Source organism: Ammodytes marinus, assembly GCF_949987685.1.
Source record: "Ammodytes marinus genome assembly, chromosome: 2".
In the NCBI taxonomy this organism is placed as follows: Eukaryota; Metazoa; Chordata; class Actinopteri; order Uranoscopiformes; family Ammodytidae; genus Ammodytes; species Ammodytes marinus.
In genome coordinates, this window is record NC_137231.1 from 21,020,540 (window position 1) to 21,034,077 (window position 13,538).

Consider the following 13,538-nt stretch of genomic DNA (forward strand, 5'->3'; position numbering starts at 1 on the left):
CAGTCCTATAGAACCTAGTCAACTGTCAGTTATTCAAAAGAAGAGATTGCTGTTGGTCTTCTTTAATAATGATCAAGTTTTTTGTTTCCCAGGTGGTCTTAAGAATAATAGGTACATATAACATGCAATGTTAATGTTCATACTGTAAAAAATAAATACAAATTTAGATAAATTAGTTGAAGGTAGACTACAGAGTTGAGTGTTTGGAACACACCTTATGGGGCTGTATACTGGTAAAGCTCTAGCCTCGTTATTACGTCATTTAAATATCTACACAGTTTTGCATTCCTCAAACCCTCTAACACAGAGTAAATGTTTCCTCTTTTCCTTTCTGCCTGCTTCCTTTTCAATAGGCGCCATCTTTGACGAGTCAGCGCGGAAAGATGACGAGGTGTTTCGCCTCGCCGTGGCCGACCTCAATTTGAACAACGACATCTTGGAGACGGAGAAGATCACTGTCTCTGTTGAATTCGTGGACGGGAACAACCCCTTCCAGGCTGTGCAAGAAGGTAAGACCATGACACTAACGGCCCCCACACACATCCTGCGTCTACCTCTGGAACGCGTCGCGTTACCTTACTGCTGCCTCTCTCGGACGTTTCTCGGACACACATGCAACGTCTCAGCAGCTGCTGCTTCTAAAAGCCCTATCTTTCTACATAGAGTTTTCATAGATAATTCTCATTAAAAATGAAGTTCTTTCATGTCATCTATGATGCATATGATTTATATTGAGTCTGGACAGTAATCCGTGCGCCCCATTGCCATTTTTTTTCTTTTTTTTGCCATATTTTCGCTTGTTGGAAGTTTTATTTTGAAGGGGACACACCAGGAAATGGTGAAACTACAGCGAAAGCTGCCAGTATGAAGTCAATATGACTCTCAGCAGAGTATTTCAAAAATCACTTTACTGATTTATACGGGAGAGAGAGAGGGGGGTGTGGTCGGGGAAGAAGAAGGCCGTAGACACAGATAGAGCAACGGAAAACTGTTGCGCTCATCATGATCTTTTTTATTTCTTCACTATATTGGATCTCTATATGTGTCATTTATCCAAAAATGAAATGCCAGAACTAATTGAAAATTAGGTTTTAAATCCCTCGGATTTTGATTGCACAATTAAATCGTGAAGTAAAGGGATTATTCGCGTATACGACTGAGGGATGTTTTATTTTGAAATAAACACACCGGGTAAACGTGTAACTAGAGTGAATGCTGCTCGTATGACTGTCAGCAGAGTATTTCTCTATCAGTTAAAGCACAGAGACGCGAGAGAGACGCGCTGCTCTCAGAAAAAAAATAGGCGAGCCTCCTGAGGTGAAGGGGAGCGTCGCTGCAGACGTGCCTCCGACGCGCCTCAGCAGTGCGTCTGAGGTTGGATGTGTGCTCGCTCTACGTTGATTTCACAGTCTGTGACAAAAAGTCAGACGCAGACGCGAGGTAGACGCGCAGTAGAGGTAGGATGTGTGTGGGGGCCGTAAGATGTACTGGCATTTTCTAAGACAGTTTTATTTTTCTGCCCCACCGATGTTCTGACTCAAATGAAAAAAAGGGCTTGTTGCAGCGTTCACCTCTTCACAGTTACCACATTTCATTTTCGCTCACAAGAAGGCGCAGGGATTGAATTCATGTAAAAACACAGCATCATGGGGGCGCCCTTAGCTCAGTTGGTAGGGCGCCCCCCCCCCATTGGCCTCAGCCAGCAGCGGACCTGGGTTCGATTCCAGCCCGCGGTCGTTCTCTGCATGTCACTCCCCTCTCTGCCCCATTTCAACTCTGTCTCTACACTATCAATAAAGCATAACAATGCCAAAAAAATATCTTAAAAAAAACACAGCATCAAAAAGTTTGCTCAAAATCAGCCTCTGTCTGTAATGTTCCCTAGGTTGTCATGCATGGCTTAAGTTGACCTGCATCACAAAGGCAGCTGAGGATGAGGCCGTGTTTTGTATAGTTTCTATTCCCTTGTTGTTTTGGTTTGTTGTTTTATTCCATGCAAATGTAGCGTGGACAATGTGTTGATTTAGTGTAGTGAAATAGAGGATACAGTAGTCTGCACGACTCAATAACACCCATGTGTACATAGACTCGGATGTGCATAAATGGCTGTCAAAGAGTGATTTAATGTATGCTGATTCACAACCGAAACCAACAGGCTTGATTCTAAATTAAGCTTTTTATTTGAAAACCTCTCATGCAACACAACTTAATGAGGTCAATAATCGTTAAGTAATGCTGTAAAACAATAAATGTTTTTTATTTGATATCCTAATTTGGATAAATCACCAAAAGACCCCTCAGGTGTAGACGTGCAGAAGTCATTTGTACACATCAGAAGCTGTTTTGTTACACATGTAGGTCAACAGTGCAATGGTTTTACTACTTTGTTTAATGTAATTTTTTTCCGTTCACACTAACAGGAACACATTTACCAAATTAATTGACACAATGTGATCTGATTTACATTCTTTATGTCAGGCTGACTTACTTTTGGATTCATCAGGCAAGTGAATTCAGAATAAAAATAGATGACCAAAATGCTATTGAGCAAAACAAGAATACAGTACTTAGTGGTGTAATACAGTCCCACATTGTTTGTGTGCCTTTTATTTAATTATGTTGTACTCCTTCCTTTTACTAAAATAAAGCCAATGTATAGGGAAAACAGGACCAAAAACAGCAGTCAGCCTCTTGGAGCAGCTTGCATTCACATTTAAATATATTTTATTAATCTATTCCTGAATGTGGCACACTCTTGATATTTTCAGCTCTTTCTGTGCAGTATAAACAAGACCTAACTCATACAAAAGGAAGCAATGGTTTAGCAGCACTAGATTCCATCACCCAAACATGCAATGCACTTCACCCACCCACTTACAGTAACTCATTTAAAGTTAGCAACAAACCTATTAAAGCCCCCGTCCAAGACACACACAATTGCATGATGCTTTGCAGTATTGCAACCTTCACTGCAAATCCACAAAAGGAGATTTATGATAAGTCACTAGTTAAATTAATTATTAAGGTAAACAGTTGCAGAAAGAGGGCAGATATACATTTAAAGTTGGAAATGTCACTCGGGCAGTATAGTATTGAAAAACGTGCTAATCATACACTGTTCCCTGAATTGCTGGCATAAAATAGACCAAACCAATGGAATAAAAGGGGCAACACGAAAAGTGCCACAATTAAGTATCACTTCGATGATTTCATTATCTGATAATCAATTACAAAAAAAAAAACATCAACACACCTGCATATTCCTTAAAACAGGTGTGTCAAACTCATTTTGGTTCAGGGGCCACATACAGCCCATCTGATCTCAAGCCTGTATGTTTTACACCCCTGCCTTAATACAGACAGACAGACAGACAGACAGACAGACAGACAGACAGACAGACAGACAGACAGACAGACAGACAGACAGACAGACAGACAGACAGACACACAATTACGCATTAAATTAGCCCTCGCTGAGAAAGTAAAGGAGAGAACAGAGGGTACATCTGTGAGCTTGTTTGCATTTCAGTCAAATAGGAATTGGGCTGAATGCCTGTAGCAAACAATGGTGGCCAAACTGTAAGTGTATCTGTTTTTCTGATATTAGCTCAAAGGACATTGTGCATATGAGTATATGTTTGTTTATGTTCCTCTAAGAGCCTTGTTAGGGCAGTTGCTTTGATATAAGGGCTCTGCAATGCTGTTTGGTAGTCGGGCTATAATTCTTTGAAGTCCCAACCTGAGTAGGTCTATTATCTGGGCTCTGTGTTTGTTTCTCCATGTATTTTCCGAGGACAGCGAGCTGCTTGCATCTCAAGTGTCTTGTTTAGAATACCCACATTGTGTGGAATACAGACAGGGAGTAAAGAGTGACGTGACCGCACAGCAAGAGGCATCATTTGACCGCTTGCTCTTTGACCAAGCAGACAACAACATGTTCCTGAATCCACAGCATGTGTTGTTTTTTTGTTGTTTTTTTCATTTGTGCTTGTTTTATCACTGACTGATTAAACTCCTGCAGGTTCTAAGACCCCCCGTCAGTTGACTGGTCCGTCCCAAATGTGTGGCATTTCTTTGTCTTTCTGGTAGTGAACAGACCGCCTGACTCATTTTGATGCCAATCTTCTGTTCCGTTTGTCTGTCTGTCTGTCTGTCTGTCTGTCTGTCTGTTTGTGCAATTCACTGGCTGATGAATTGATTGCCTGTCTTCCTATATCGTCATATCTCTCTGTGTATTTGTCTGGCTTAATGCTTACCTGGCTGATACATTAATTGTAATTGTGTCCATATTTTAGTTGAGTTACCTGGTGTTAAATCAGAAACAAGAGGCAATCAATATATAGAAAAAAATAATGGTTTTAAAGTTGCAATTCTATTAAACAGTGCATTGTAGGCAGCTAATTCAGTGATCTGACCTCACACGGTCACAGCTGGCACAAAAAATCCCTAAAAATAAATCAATCCTAAAATTCTAAACATTGATGTGATTTTTTAGAAAAATTTTAAATAATAAATCACAAATGTCCTGGCACTTAATGCCAAACTGCTGCGGTTTATTGTGTGATTAAAATATATATCAATGTACATGAAAGTGTATACAGTAGGGGGTAATTTGTACTTAGTCTTTTATTCAGTCAAGCGCTATTTGGGTGTAATTGACAGCATATTCAGTATTGTATAGAGGCTCCTTATGCGATCAGCACTTTGATTGTCTTCTCGACATACAGTATTCTATGTGAGGCAGAGCAAAGTGAGTGCAGTTAATTGTTTTTTTGTGAGAGAGTTACACAGCTTTAAAAAAGAAAAAATATTAATGTAACATGCTTACAAAAGAGCCCTCGCAACCGGTCCTGTGTGGGCAAGCATAAGAGGGAGAGAGAGCGAAACAGGTTCAGAAAAAGCTCAGAGTGGAGCGCGTAGTGCTGCAGTTGTGAGGTCTTAGTAGAATGTAGAGGTAAATGCAGCCTAATGTGCAATCAAAACAGTGCCGTCTCTAGCCTGTAGCGATTTGCTTGTTTACTAAAAATCACAAGTTCACAAAGTTGCTGAAAGAGACTCATTCAAGTTTAACAAGCACAACACCGCCACTCCCCCCCCCCCCCCCCTGTGCTTGGTGTTATAAAACAGATACAGTATTGGGTTTGTTTTATGAACACAGGATTTTTTACACCCAAAACTGACTTTCGCTAATTATGCAGTAAACCGCCTAACCAGTTACTCACTGACATTTTTACCTTCAATATTTTTGTCTACGATTTGTGGAAATATATACAATTGTGCTTATCCATAAAGCAATAGAACCGTTAAACTAAACTTAGAAATAAAATAAAAGGCACTTCATACAATAACCATGTATCCATGCAGGCCATATTAAAATCGAGCCGTCCAACTAAGTTAATCATCTATTTCAATACTTTATCCAAATGTTTACTGGATTCTCTGCCCTGAGGGTCATGTGTGTCTCAGTAGTGTGTAAAGTGGCTTAAATGAAATCCCATTCTGCCTCTCCCTCCTTCCCTTTCTTCTTCCTGCATGGTGCTTCATCGTGGATCTGCTCCTGTCACTTATATTCACATTTAACTCCCAACACCCTAACCCCCCACATCTCCATAGTAACCAGGCTATAGGCATTACTTGAGTCGTGTGTGTCTGTCTTTATGTCAGCGTGTGCCCGTTCATGTCTCCAATGATTAAAGCAATGAGAATCGCCTAATTGGATAAGTCTATGGAAAGGTGGGGGGCGAGAAAAAAGGAGAGCTGGAAGAGACCACAGGAGGGAGGGAACTCAATAGTTGTCTCAGCTTATTTTTCATCTCAGCTTAGTCTTGACTAAGGGGCACACAACCCTATTTATGCACAAACTTGACACAGACACACACACACACACACACACACACACACACACACACACACACACACACACACACAAACTGACACTGCTCGGATCCTCCTGGTAACTGCAATCACAAGTATCGTAACAGCAGCGATAGACACGCACCAACGTGTGGCTGGATTGACCAGGCTTTTCACAGATTTGAACAGAACCAATGACCCAAAAAACTGCACAGTCAACACTGAAAACTCCCTTGAGTCTTTAGCAATACAACCGCCAGTAGATCGGATAAACGGTTGGAAACAAACTTGAATGTCACACACACACACACACACACACACACACACACACACACACACACACACACACACACACACACACACACACACACATTCACACACATACGCACACGCACACACACACATATGCAAATCGAACTTCTATGGGTTTTTTTGCTTTTCATTTCAAACATCTAGCTATTTTATCCACAAACATTTTTTTATTGAGTAATAAGGACTACTTTTTAATTGCAGCCCTACGGCAACACCTTGATCATTTCTTAAAGTGTTATTTTGATTATAATCTCATCTCATCTTAAATTGTCAGACATGCTCAAATAGTGTAGGCTATATGGCTGCTAAGAAGATCCAGCACCATGGACAGCTCCAAACAACACACTTAGGTTGGAACAAAAAAGCATTGTATTTTGAAGGAGACAGTGAAATGGCTTTTTGGAAACCTGTTTTTTTATTTGCAAACATAAAACATTTCCAAAGAATGTCACTGAGCATGACATATTCAGTGAAATACATTACAACCACTTAAGTGCTCCCACTACATGTGTTGGTCTTACTAGGTCAAGTAAATTCTTAATGAAATCTTCACACAGTAGTGAACACTCAAAGCATTTGTGGTGACACTGGGCAGGCATCGTAAGTGCTGCTTTTGAAGAATATTCACTGCTGTACTACTTTATAGAAAGCATTGAGAATGGCAAGAGGCATGTGCTGTTAACCTTTTTAATTTGCAACAAATGCATTTGTAAACACAATAACTGCTGGCATTAAGACAAGGGGATTTTATACGTATGTATTCCCAGTGTTGTGTGGTATGTATAACATGTGTATTTGCTTGTATAAATGTAACACTAAAGATTGTCGTGAACATGCTTCAGTAGTGGCGAAAATGAATTATGAGGAATGCTAATGCAAAATGGGATCTGTATAAAAACTAGAAATGCAATTCCTTGAAGAAAGTGCGGTGTGAATGCTGACGCGGCTGAAGCTGATGCTGAAGAAGCTGACGCTTCACTGCTGAATGTTGATGAAGAACAAAGGATGAATATATCTGAATCAACAGAATGGTTGAATAATAGAATGTTTGAGAAATGTGGAATATTTGGAAGTTTGAATGGACTTTCTAGCTGGAATTAGGAATGAATTATGACCTTGAACTATGACCTCCAAAATGTAATCAGTTCATCTTTGAGTCAGAATCAACATCTGTGCAAAATTTTAAGAAAAACCGTGGAAGCGTTCATGAGATAATGCAGTCACAAAAGGCAATGTCACAGCGACCTTGAAATTTGACCTTTGACCTCTAAACTCTTGTGATGTCATCTCTGAGTCATAATCAACATCTGTGCAAAATTAGAAGAAAAACCGTGGAAGCGTTCATGAGATAATGCAGTCACAAAAGGCAACGTCACAGTGACCTTGAAATTTGACCTTTGACCTCTAAACTCTTGTGATGTCATCTCTGAGTCATACTCGACATCTGTGCAAATCTTTAAGAAAATCCGGTGAAGTCGAAAATGTTGTGTTGGAACGGGGATTCGAACCCCCAACCCTGTGTTCAGCTCAATCAGGATACTACCATGTAATGTCCTGAAGGAGCTGAACATGTAAAATGTGGAATGAAGTTTATCGGATGAAAAATTACTGAGTTAATGCAATTTGAATTTTCTCCATCTGCTTAGAATGGGTCTGTGGCGTCATTTTGGGACCACAAAATTTCAAATAAATATACATATTTTCCTATTTTCGGGGTCCTAGAGCACATTCCAGAGGAGGTAATTTCAAACTCCTGAAAAAGTTGAACATTTAGAAAGTTATTAGAGGAAAAGCATTCTCAAACTCTCGACTTAGGCAAATTTCACTTGTATTCTGGATGTATCATAAGAGATTGGACTCTTCTCCCATTCTGTGACCTACATTATCCTATGATGTCACAGACAGGTGCAGAGGTCTCCATAGTGACTGACAGCTAATCAGTGTCATTGTAAACAGCTGGTACTGTACACACGTACAATCACTTCTCTCCCAAAGAGGATCTCACACACAGGCGGTTTAAAATGAACGCATAAGCCCAAACTGCTGCTTTTATCTCGCAAACCGTTTGTCTGACAGAAAAAAATTATCATACTGTGAGAACCAGAAGATTCCAATTAATATTCAGTGTGAAATTTGGGTCTGTATTGTAAACAATTTGGTTAGGCCAGCAAGTTGAAAATGGAGTATATCTTGCATCTGGTCTAGGGATGTTGCTCCATCCACTCACTGTATAAATTTGATTTTGCGTCGCTTCAAACAAGGCTGGCTCATGTGAAAACTATACATTTGTTGAAAAAACTGTTCTGATTTCATGAAAGAGGGAAGTCGGCTGAATATTTATCTGTTTGAATTAAGTTTCTAGGATAAAGTATGAATGAGGAGTAGTGTTTGGCGTCATGTCCAAACGCGAAGCTCATTAATTTGCATTGAGAGACTTTTATGTTTAATAGACCTTTAATATCTCTGAAGTTATACATTTTATGAAAAAATAGTGAATTATGAAAGTGTGCTCCTGTGCAAGACGAACAGGAAAAACGTTGAATGGAGTTTCTACGATGAAGTATGAACGAGTAGGAACCATCATAATTTTGCATGAAATATTAAAATTCATGACAGTTAAATTTCTTTGAAATTTTTCAGTGTGGCAAAAAATTCTGAATCATACAAATTAATGTCCTGAAATAGCTGAACAATTGGAAGGGTATATAAAGTTTCTGGGAATAAGTATGAATGAGTAGCAAGGATTTTTATATTTTTCATAAAACGTTGAAGTATGAAATCATGATTTTTTTTGAAAATGTTGAAATGGTCCCAAGAAGCCCTTGAAGAGCTGAACATTTTGATATATGGAAGATGTTTGAAGGTTGAAGTATGTTGAAGTTATTGAAGGCCAAAACAGTGGCGGAATAAAAATAAGAATAAATACGCAGAATATTAAAGCTGTGAATGCTTTCTGCATTCACACCAATTATAATAAAACAGCCCCGTCTTCATAAGTTCTTAATTAAAGTTGCAATGGACTAGACTGACTGACATATATATTTAGAAGATGTTTCCTTTTTCACTTGATCTATTATGACACATTAGAACTCTGTTCACAGGAATGACGTGACATAGTGCTCAAGTCAGCATGAAGCAAATGCCTTAAGGGTGTGAGAAACAGACATGACTGCGTAAATGTGACGAGCATAAATAAATCACACTTTGTCATGTTTATGAGTACACTGTCATTATGAAAAACATTAAAAAAAATACTAAAAGGACAGCACTTCTCTCACTCTCCCTATCTTCATGTATTTTGCGGAAATTAATATAAAATGCAAATAAATTACTTAAGTTTTGTAATTAGGGCATTTAGGCTTTTTCCTCAGAATAACTCAATGATGTTCTTTACTGTTCATAAAACATGAATGTGCCGTTTAAAATATGTAGGAACCCCATTTCTAGTGGAGTTGCAGTCTGTAATCAAAACACAAAAAAAGTATCAAACTGCAGCAAAGTTAAAGCACTGGATTGGAGAAATATGCAGCACTGAGCATTGTTTGCATAATATTTGGCACAATGCATAGACATCAACATCTGATTTCAGCATTCAGTTTGACGTTGAACATTTGTTTAGGCTGTTATAAATCACACAAGTTGTACATGGAGAATCGTGGCACCTCATTGACCTTGATGAGAGGTTAGTCTCACTGCGCTGGTGCTTGTTTATTCATAGCTGACATGTATTTTGTGGGCAATGGACAACCTAGATGGGAAACCTAGAATCTGCGGCCTAGAAGTGTCTTCCTTATGAGTGCTCCCATTACAAAAACTGCCGCACTAACTAGTTGCAAGAGCCAACAGTAAACAGTTTTTAAGCGGATCACAATGGCCAATGAGAAACACATGTCCACAACATCCAGTTAACAAGCATCCCACTGATCAGCTGATGTCAAGTGATTGCCATTTTCAGCCCTGGGAAATGTGTATCTTTAGCTTGCCAGATGTTTAACCGTCTTTACCAGCCACCAGGTCTCTGCTGTTGGATGCTTCCATACAGCCAGACGTGGCCTAATAGCTGCCAAGAGCTCAAGGTTGTTGACGCTCAGTTGTTGGGCAATATGAGTGATTTAATTGAAAATGTCAAATATCGACTATTATTAAATGAAGGTTAAAACACATCTTACTTAAGAGTTTACAATATAACTAGAATTTTAACTTGGCCTTATTGTCATAATGAGTGCAACTGAATATTTCATGGGAAGAAGACAAAAAGTGCATTTGATTAGTCGTTGATTGCTTGACTTTAATTACAACTCTATAAATACATTCTCCTTTTAAATGAAACCAAATCCCTATTTGAAAGTCTGTATTTCCTACCAACTGTCCTACAAAAGTTAAACCTGTGAGCTCTATCATGCATGTTTCATCAGCATTATTTCCTCTTCTTTTGATTAATGCAACAAGGATTCAATGTCCTCCAAAAAAACATGACTCAAGAGTCCACATTCAAACTTGTTCACCCTGAGGAAATGAATATAGGCTGATCTTTTCTGATTCTTGTTATGTGTATATGTGGAGTTAATTAAGTCAGTACATTCCCATTTCCAGCACTTGGGCTTATCCTTACAATGATTGACACCAAGTATACAAGTGTGGTTTTCTTATTCATGCAACCTTTGCTTTCATTTTTGAAAAGTGGGATTCTGTGTTTACTCTCAGGTTTGCCGAGCAGTTTTCGGTTTCTTCTAATTAAGATTTCAAGCACTTTTTTAGCTACGCTGCAGTTTCCCCAGGCTTCCCAAAGATAATTTGATTAGACTCTTATAGCTCCTCTATTCTGTTTATTGTTTCCTACATGTCCTGAGTGCGACTGAAGCTTGTGCGTCACTTGTTTGCAGACGTTTTACACAAACTAAAACCCTCCAGAGGCATTAGGGAAAGCCTGGGAAATGAAAGAGACGGGCTATGGCTTTGTCTCGACAGCGGATTTAAATTGTTCTCTTTCGGTTGCGGTTTAAAAGTAGGGGACTTTTATGTTCGAACACCGCAGCAGTTTTAGTCATGTAGACCTTTCATTCACCAGCTTCTTTATTGATTTTTCTTCTTATATCGGCCTTCATCGATCAATAAATATAAAGCTGTCGCTCACAGCTTGGCCTTGCTGCCTCTGTACACTGACGTCATGTTCTGCCATATTCCTAAAAAAGCAACACACCCATCTTGTAGGTCATTGGTCTCTCATCCCTTTCCGTTTCCCTACGCATGGCACATACAAAGAAGAATTACACTGCATTTAGCTACCATAGAGACCGGCATGAATATCGTTTGGTCGAATGTCGCATTCTTCTGCCTTGCCTACCATGTTTATGTCCATGTCCATCCTCTGCTTTACGGCGACATTGTCTGATGTGAATGCCGAGAACTGTCTCGTTAGCTGCCATAGAGACCAACAATGTCTTATTTTCTGAGGTCGTTCCATTACTCAGAGCCTGGAAGCCCCTCCTCCTGCTGCCATCATCCCTTCATTTGTCCATTCATCTAACCGCTGTAACAAACGACTGTATACACTGTGAACCACACACGCACGCACACACATGTACACACACACACAGTGGCTTTCATGATGCATTGACATTTCCCTGGCTTATCCTTCTCTACTAGATTTCTCCTTATGCCTCTCTGCAGTGGTCATGGCTAAATAGCAAATATGTTAACCTCTGTTCTTTTTACTTTAAACTTTTCCATCTCACTTTTCCCTTTCTGGATTCTTCTCTCGGTGTCTGTCCTTTTTCATTGATGAATTACAACAATTCAGATAACCTTCCTTTAATTTGTGGTTGGTCGGCTTATGCACTGACATTTTACAAGAGTCAATATAATGCTATTGTGCCCGAGCATTTGATTGTGATCGAGTCCAGCAGCTGACAGCTGGGGACAAACCAGATCCAACCAGACTTTTGGGGCTATGAATGTGTGTGTGTGTGTGTGTGTGTGTGTGTGTGTGTGTGTGTGTGTGTGTGTGTGTGTGTGTGTGTGTGTGTGTGTGTGTGTGTGTGTGTGTGTGTGTGTGTGTGTGTGTGTGTGTGTGTGTGTGTGTGTGTGTGTGTGTGTGTGTGTGTGTGTGTGTGTGTGTGTGTGTGTGTGTGTGTGTGTGTGCTTAGTTGGTGGTGGGTCTGTTGATTGATTTGTAGAGGGAATGTTTCATTTGAATTGAAGTCAAAAGAGCGTCTCTATTGAAATGTTTCCTTCCTGCCCCTACTGAGCATTGACCTGCTCTCTCTCTCTCTCTTTCTATCTCTCTCACCCTCGTCCCCTCTCTGTCTCTGGCTTTCTGTCTTTCATTCTGTATGGATGCTTGACAGCCAGCTTCCCCTCTCGATACACTCAAAACCCCTTCAGTGCAGATGAGAAGTATCACTGCAAAACTATTTTTGGGAGCAGTAAGCTTCAGCTGAACACTGCTGTACATTAGTTTGTGGGAATAGTTATATTTGCCCATAAGACATGAGATACTTGCCTCCCGCATCTGCTCCAAAAAAATATTGGAGCAGGTAAGCAGGTTGGAGCAGGTAAGAAAGACCTCATGAAATGACATCATTGATTGATTGATTTTATTTTATTTGTGTATGGACATGACAATGACATTGGACGAACCAGATGCAATGTTTTCAGTGTATTAACATACATGCTAGTTTACAACACCTGTCCACAGGAGGCTATTAAAAACAACAAAATAAACAAGTCAAAACAAAAACAAGATCAAACAAAAGATCAAAGATCATTCTTTCCCTACCCCCTGATATTGCAGCACAGAGAATGTTATAAGCAAGATGATGTTAATGTCTGGACATCATTCATATTTATGAAGCTGGTAGATGGTACGGTATTTATTTCACTCTTAATTTCAGCAGTCTGCCCTATTTGTTCCCATTACAATGGCTTAGTTGTGTAGTGAATAGCAACACTTGAATACTTCTCTAGTTGACACTTTTGTTAATTTAATTATTTAAAACTGTTGTACCAATGCAATCATCTGCCAAGCACCGACATACTAACACACACACACACACACACACACACACACACACACACACACACACACACACACACACACACACACACACACATACACATAAAGCATACTAGAACACAACCACTGTATTCACTGAGGATACACATTAAAAGTAACCTCTCTTAAAGAGCATTTGGCCTAGTGGAGTGCCATGCGACCAGTGGACAATACACATACACATTTATAAACAGTAAACAGTGATATACTGGGGATAGTGCGAGGGCACACACATCAACACGCGTACACACAGTGCATGTAGAAAGACACCCATGCTTGTGTTTTATGAGTCATAAACCACACAGACAGGGAGAAGCCA

The 13,538-nt window shown here is 39.7% G+C and overlaps 1 protein-coding gene across 2 annotated transcripts in view; it reads left to right on the forward strand.

Moving 5' to 3' along the window:
* grid2 (glutamate receptor, ionotropic, delta 2) overlaps positions 1–13,538 on the forward strand; it is a gene marked incomplete at both ends in the record, with an annotated part of 478,613 nt that overhangs the window by 81,083 nt on the left and 383,992 nt on the right. For both annotated transcript variants that reach the window (XM_080044597.1, XM_080044598.1), the window contains one exon: positions 354–509. In XM_080044597.1, the coding sequence (XP_079900723.1) occupies positions 354–509 (156 nt within the window). The remainder of the gene's footprint in view (positions 1–353; positions 510–13,538) is intronic.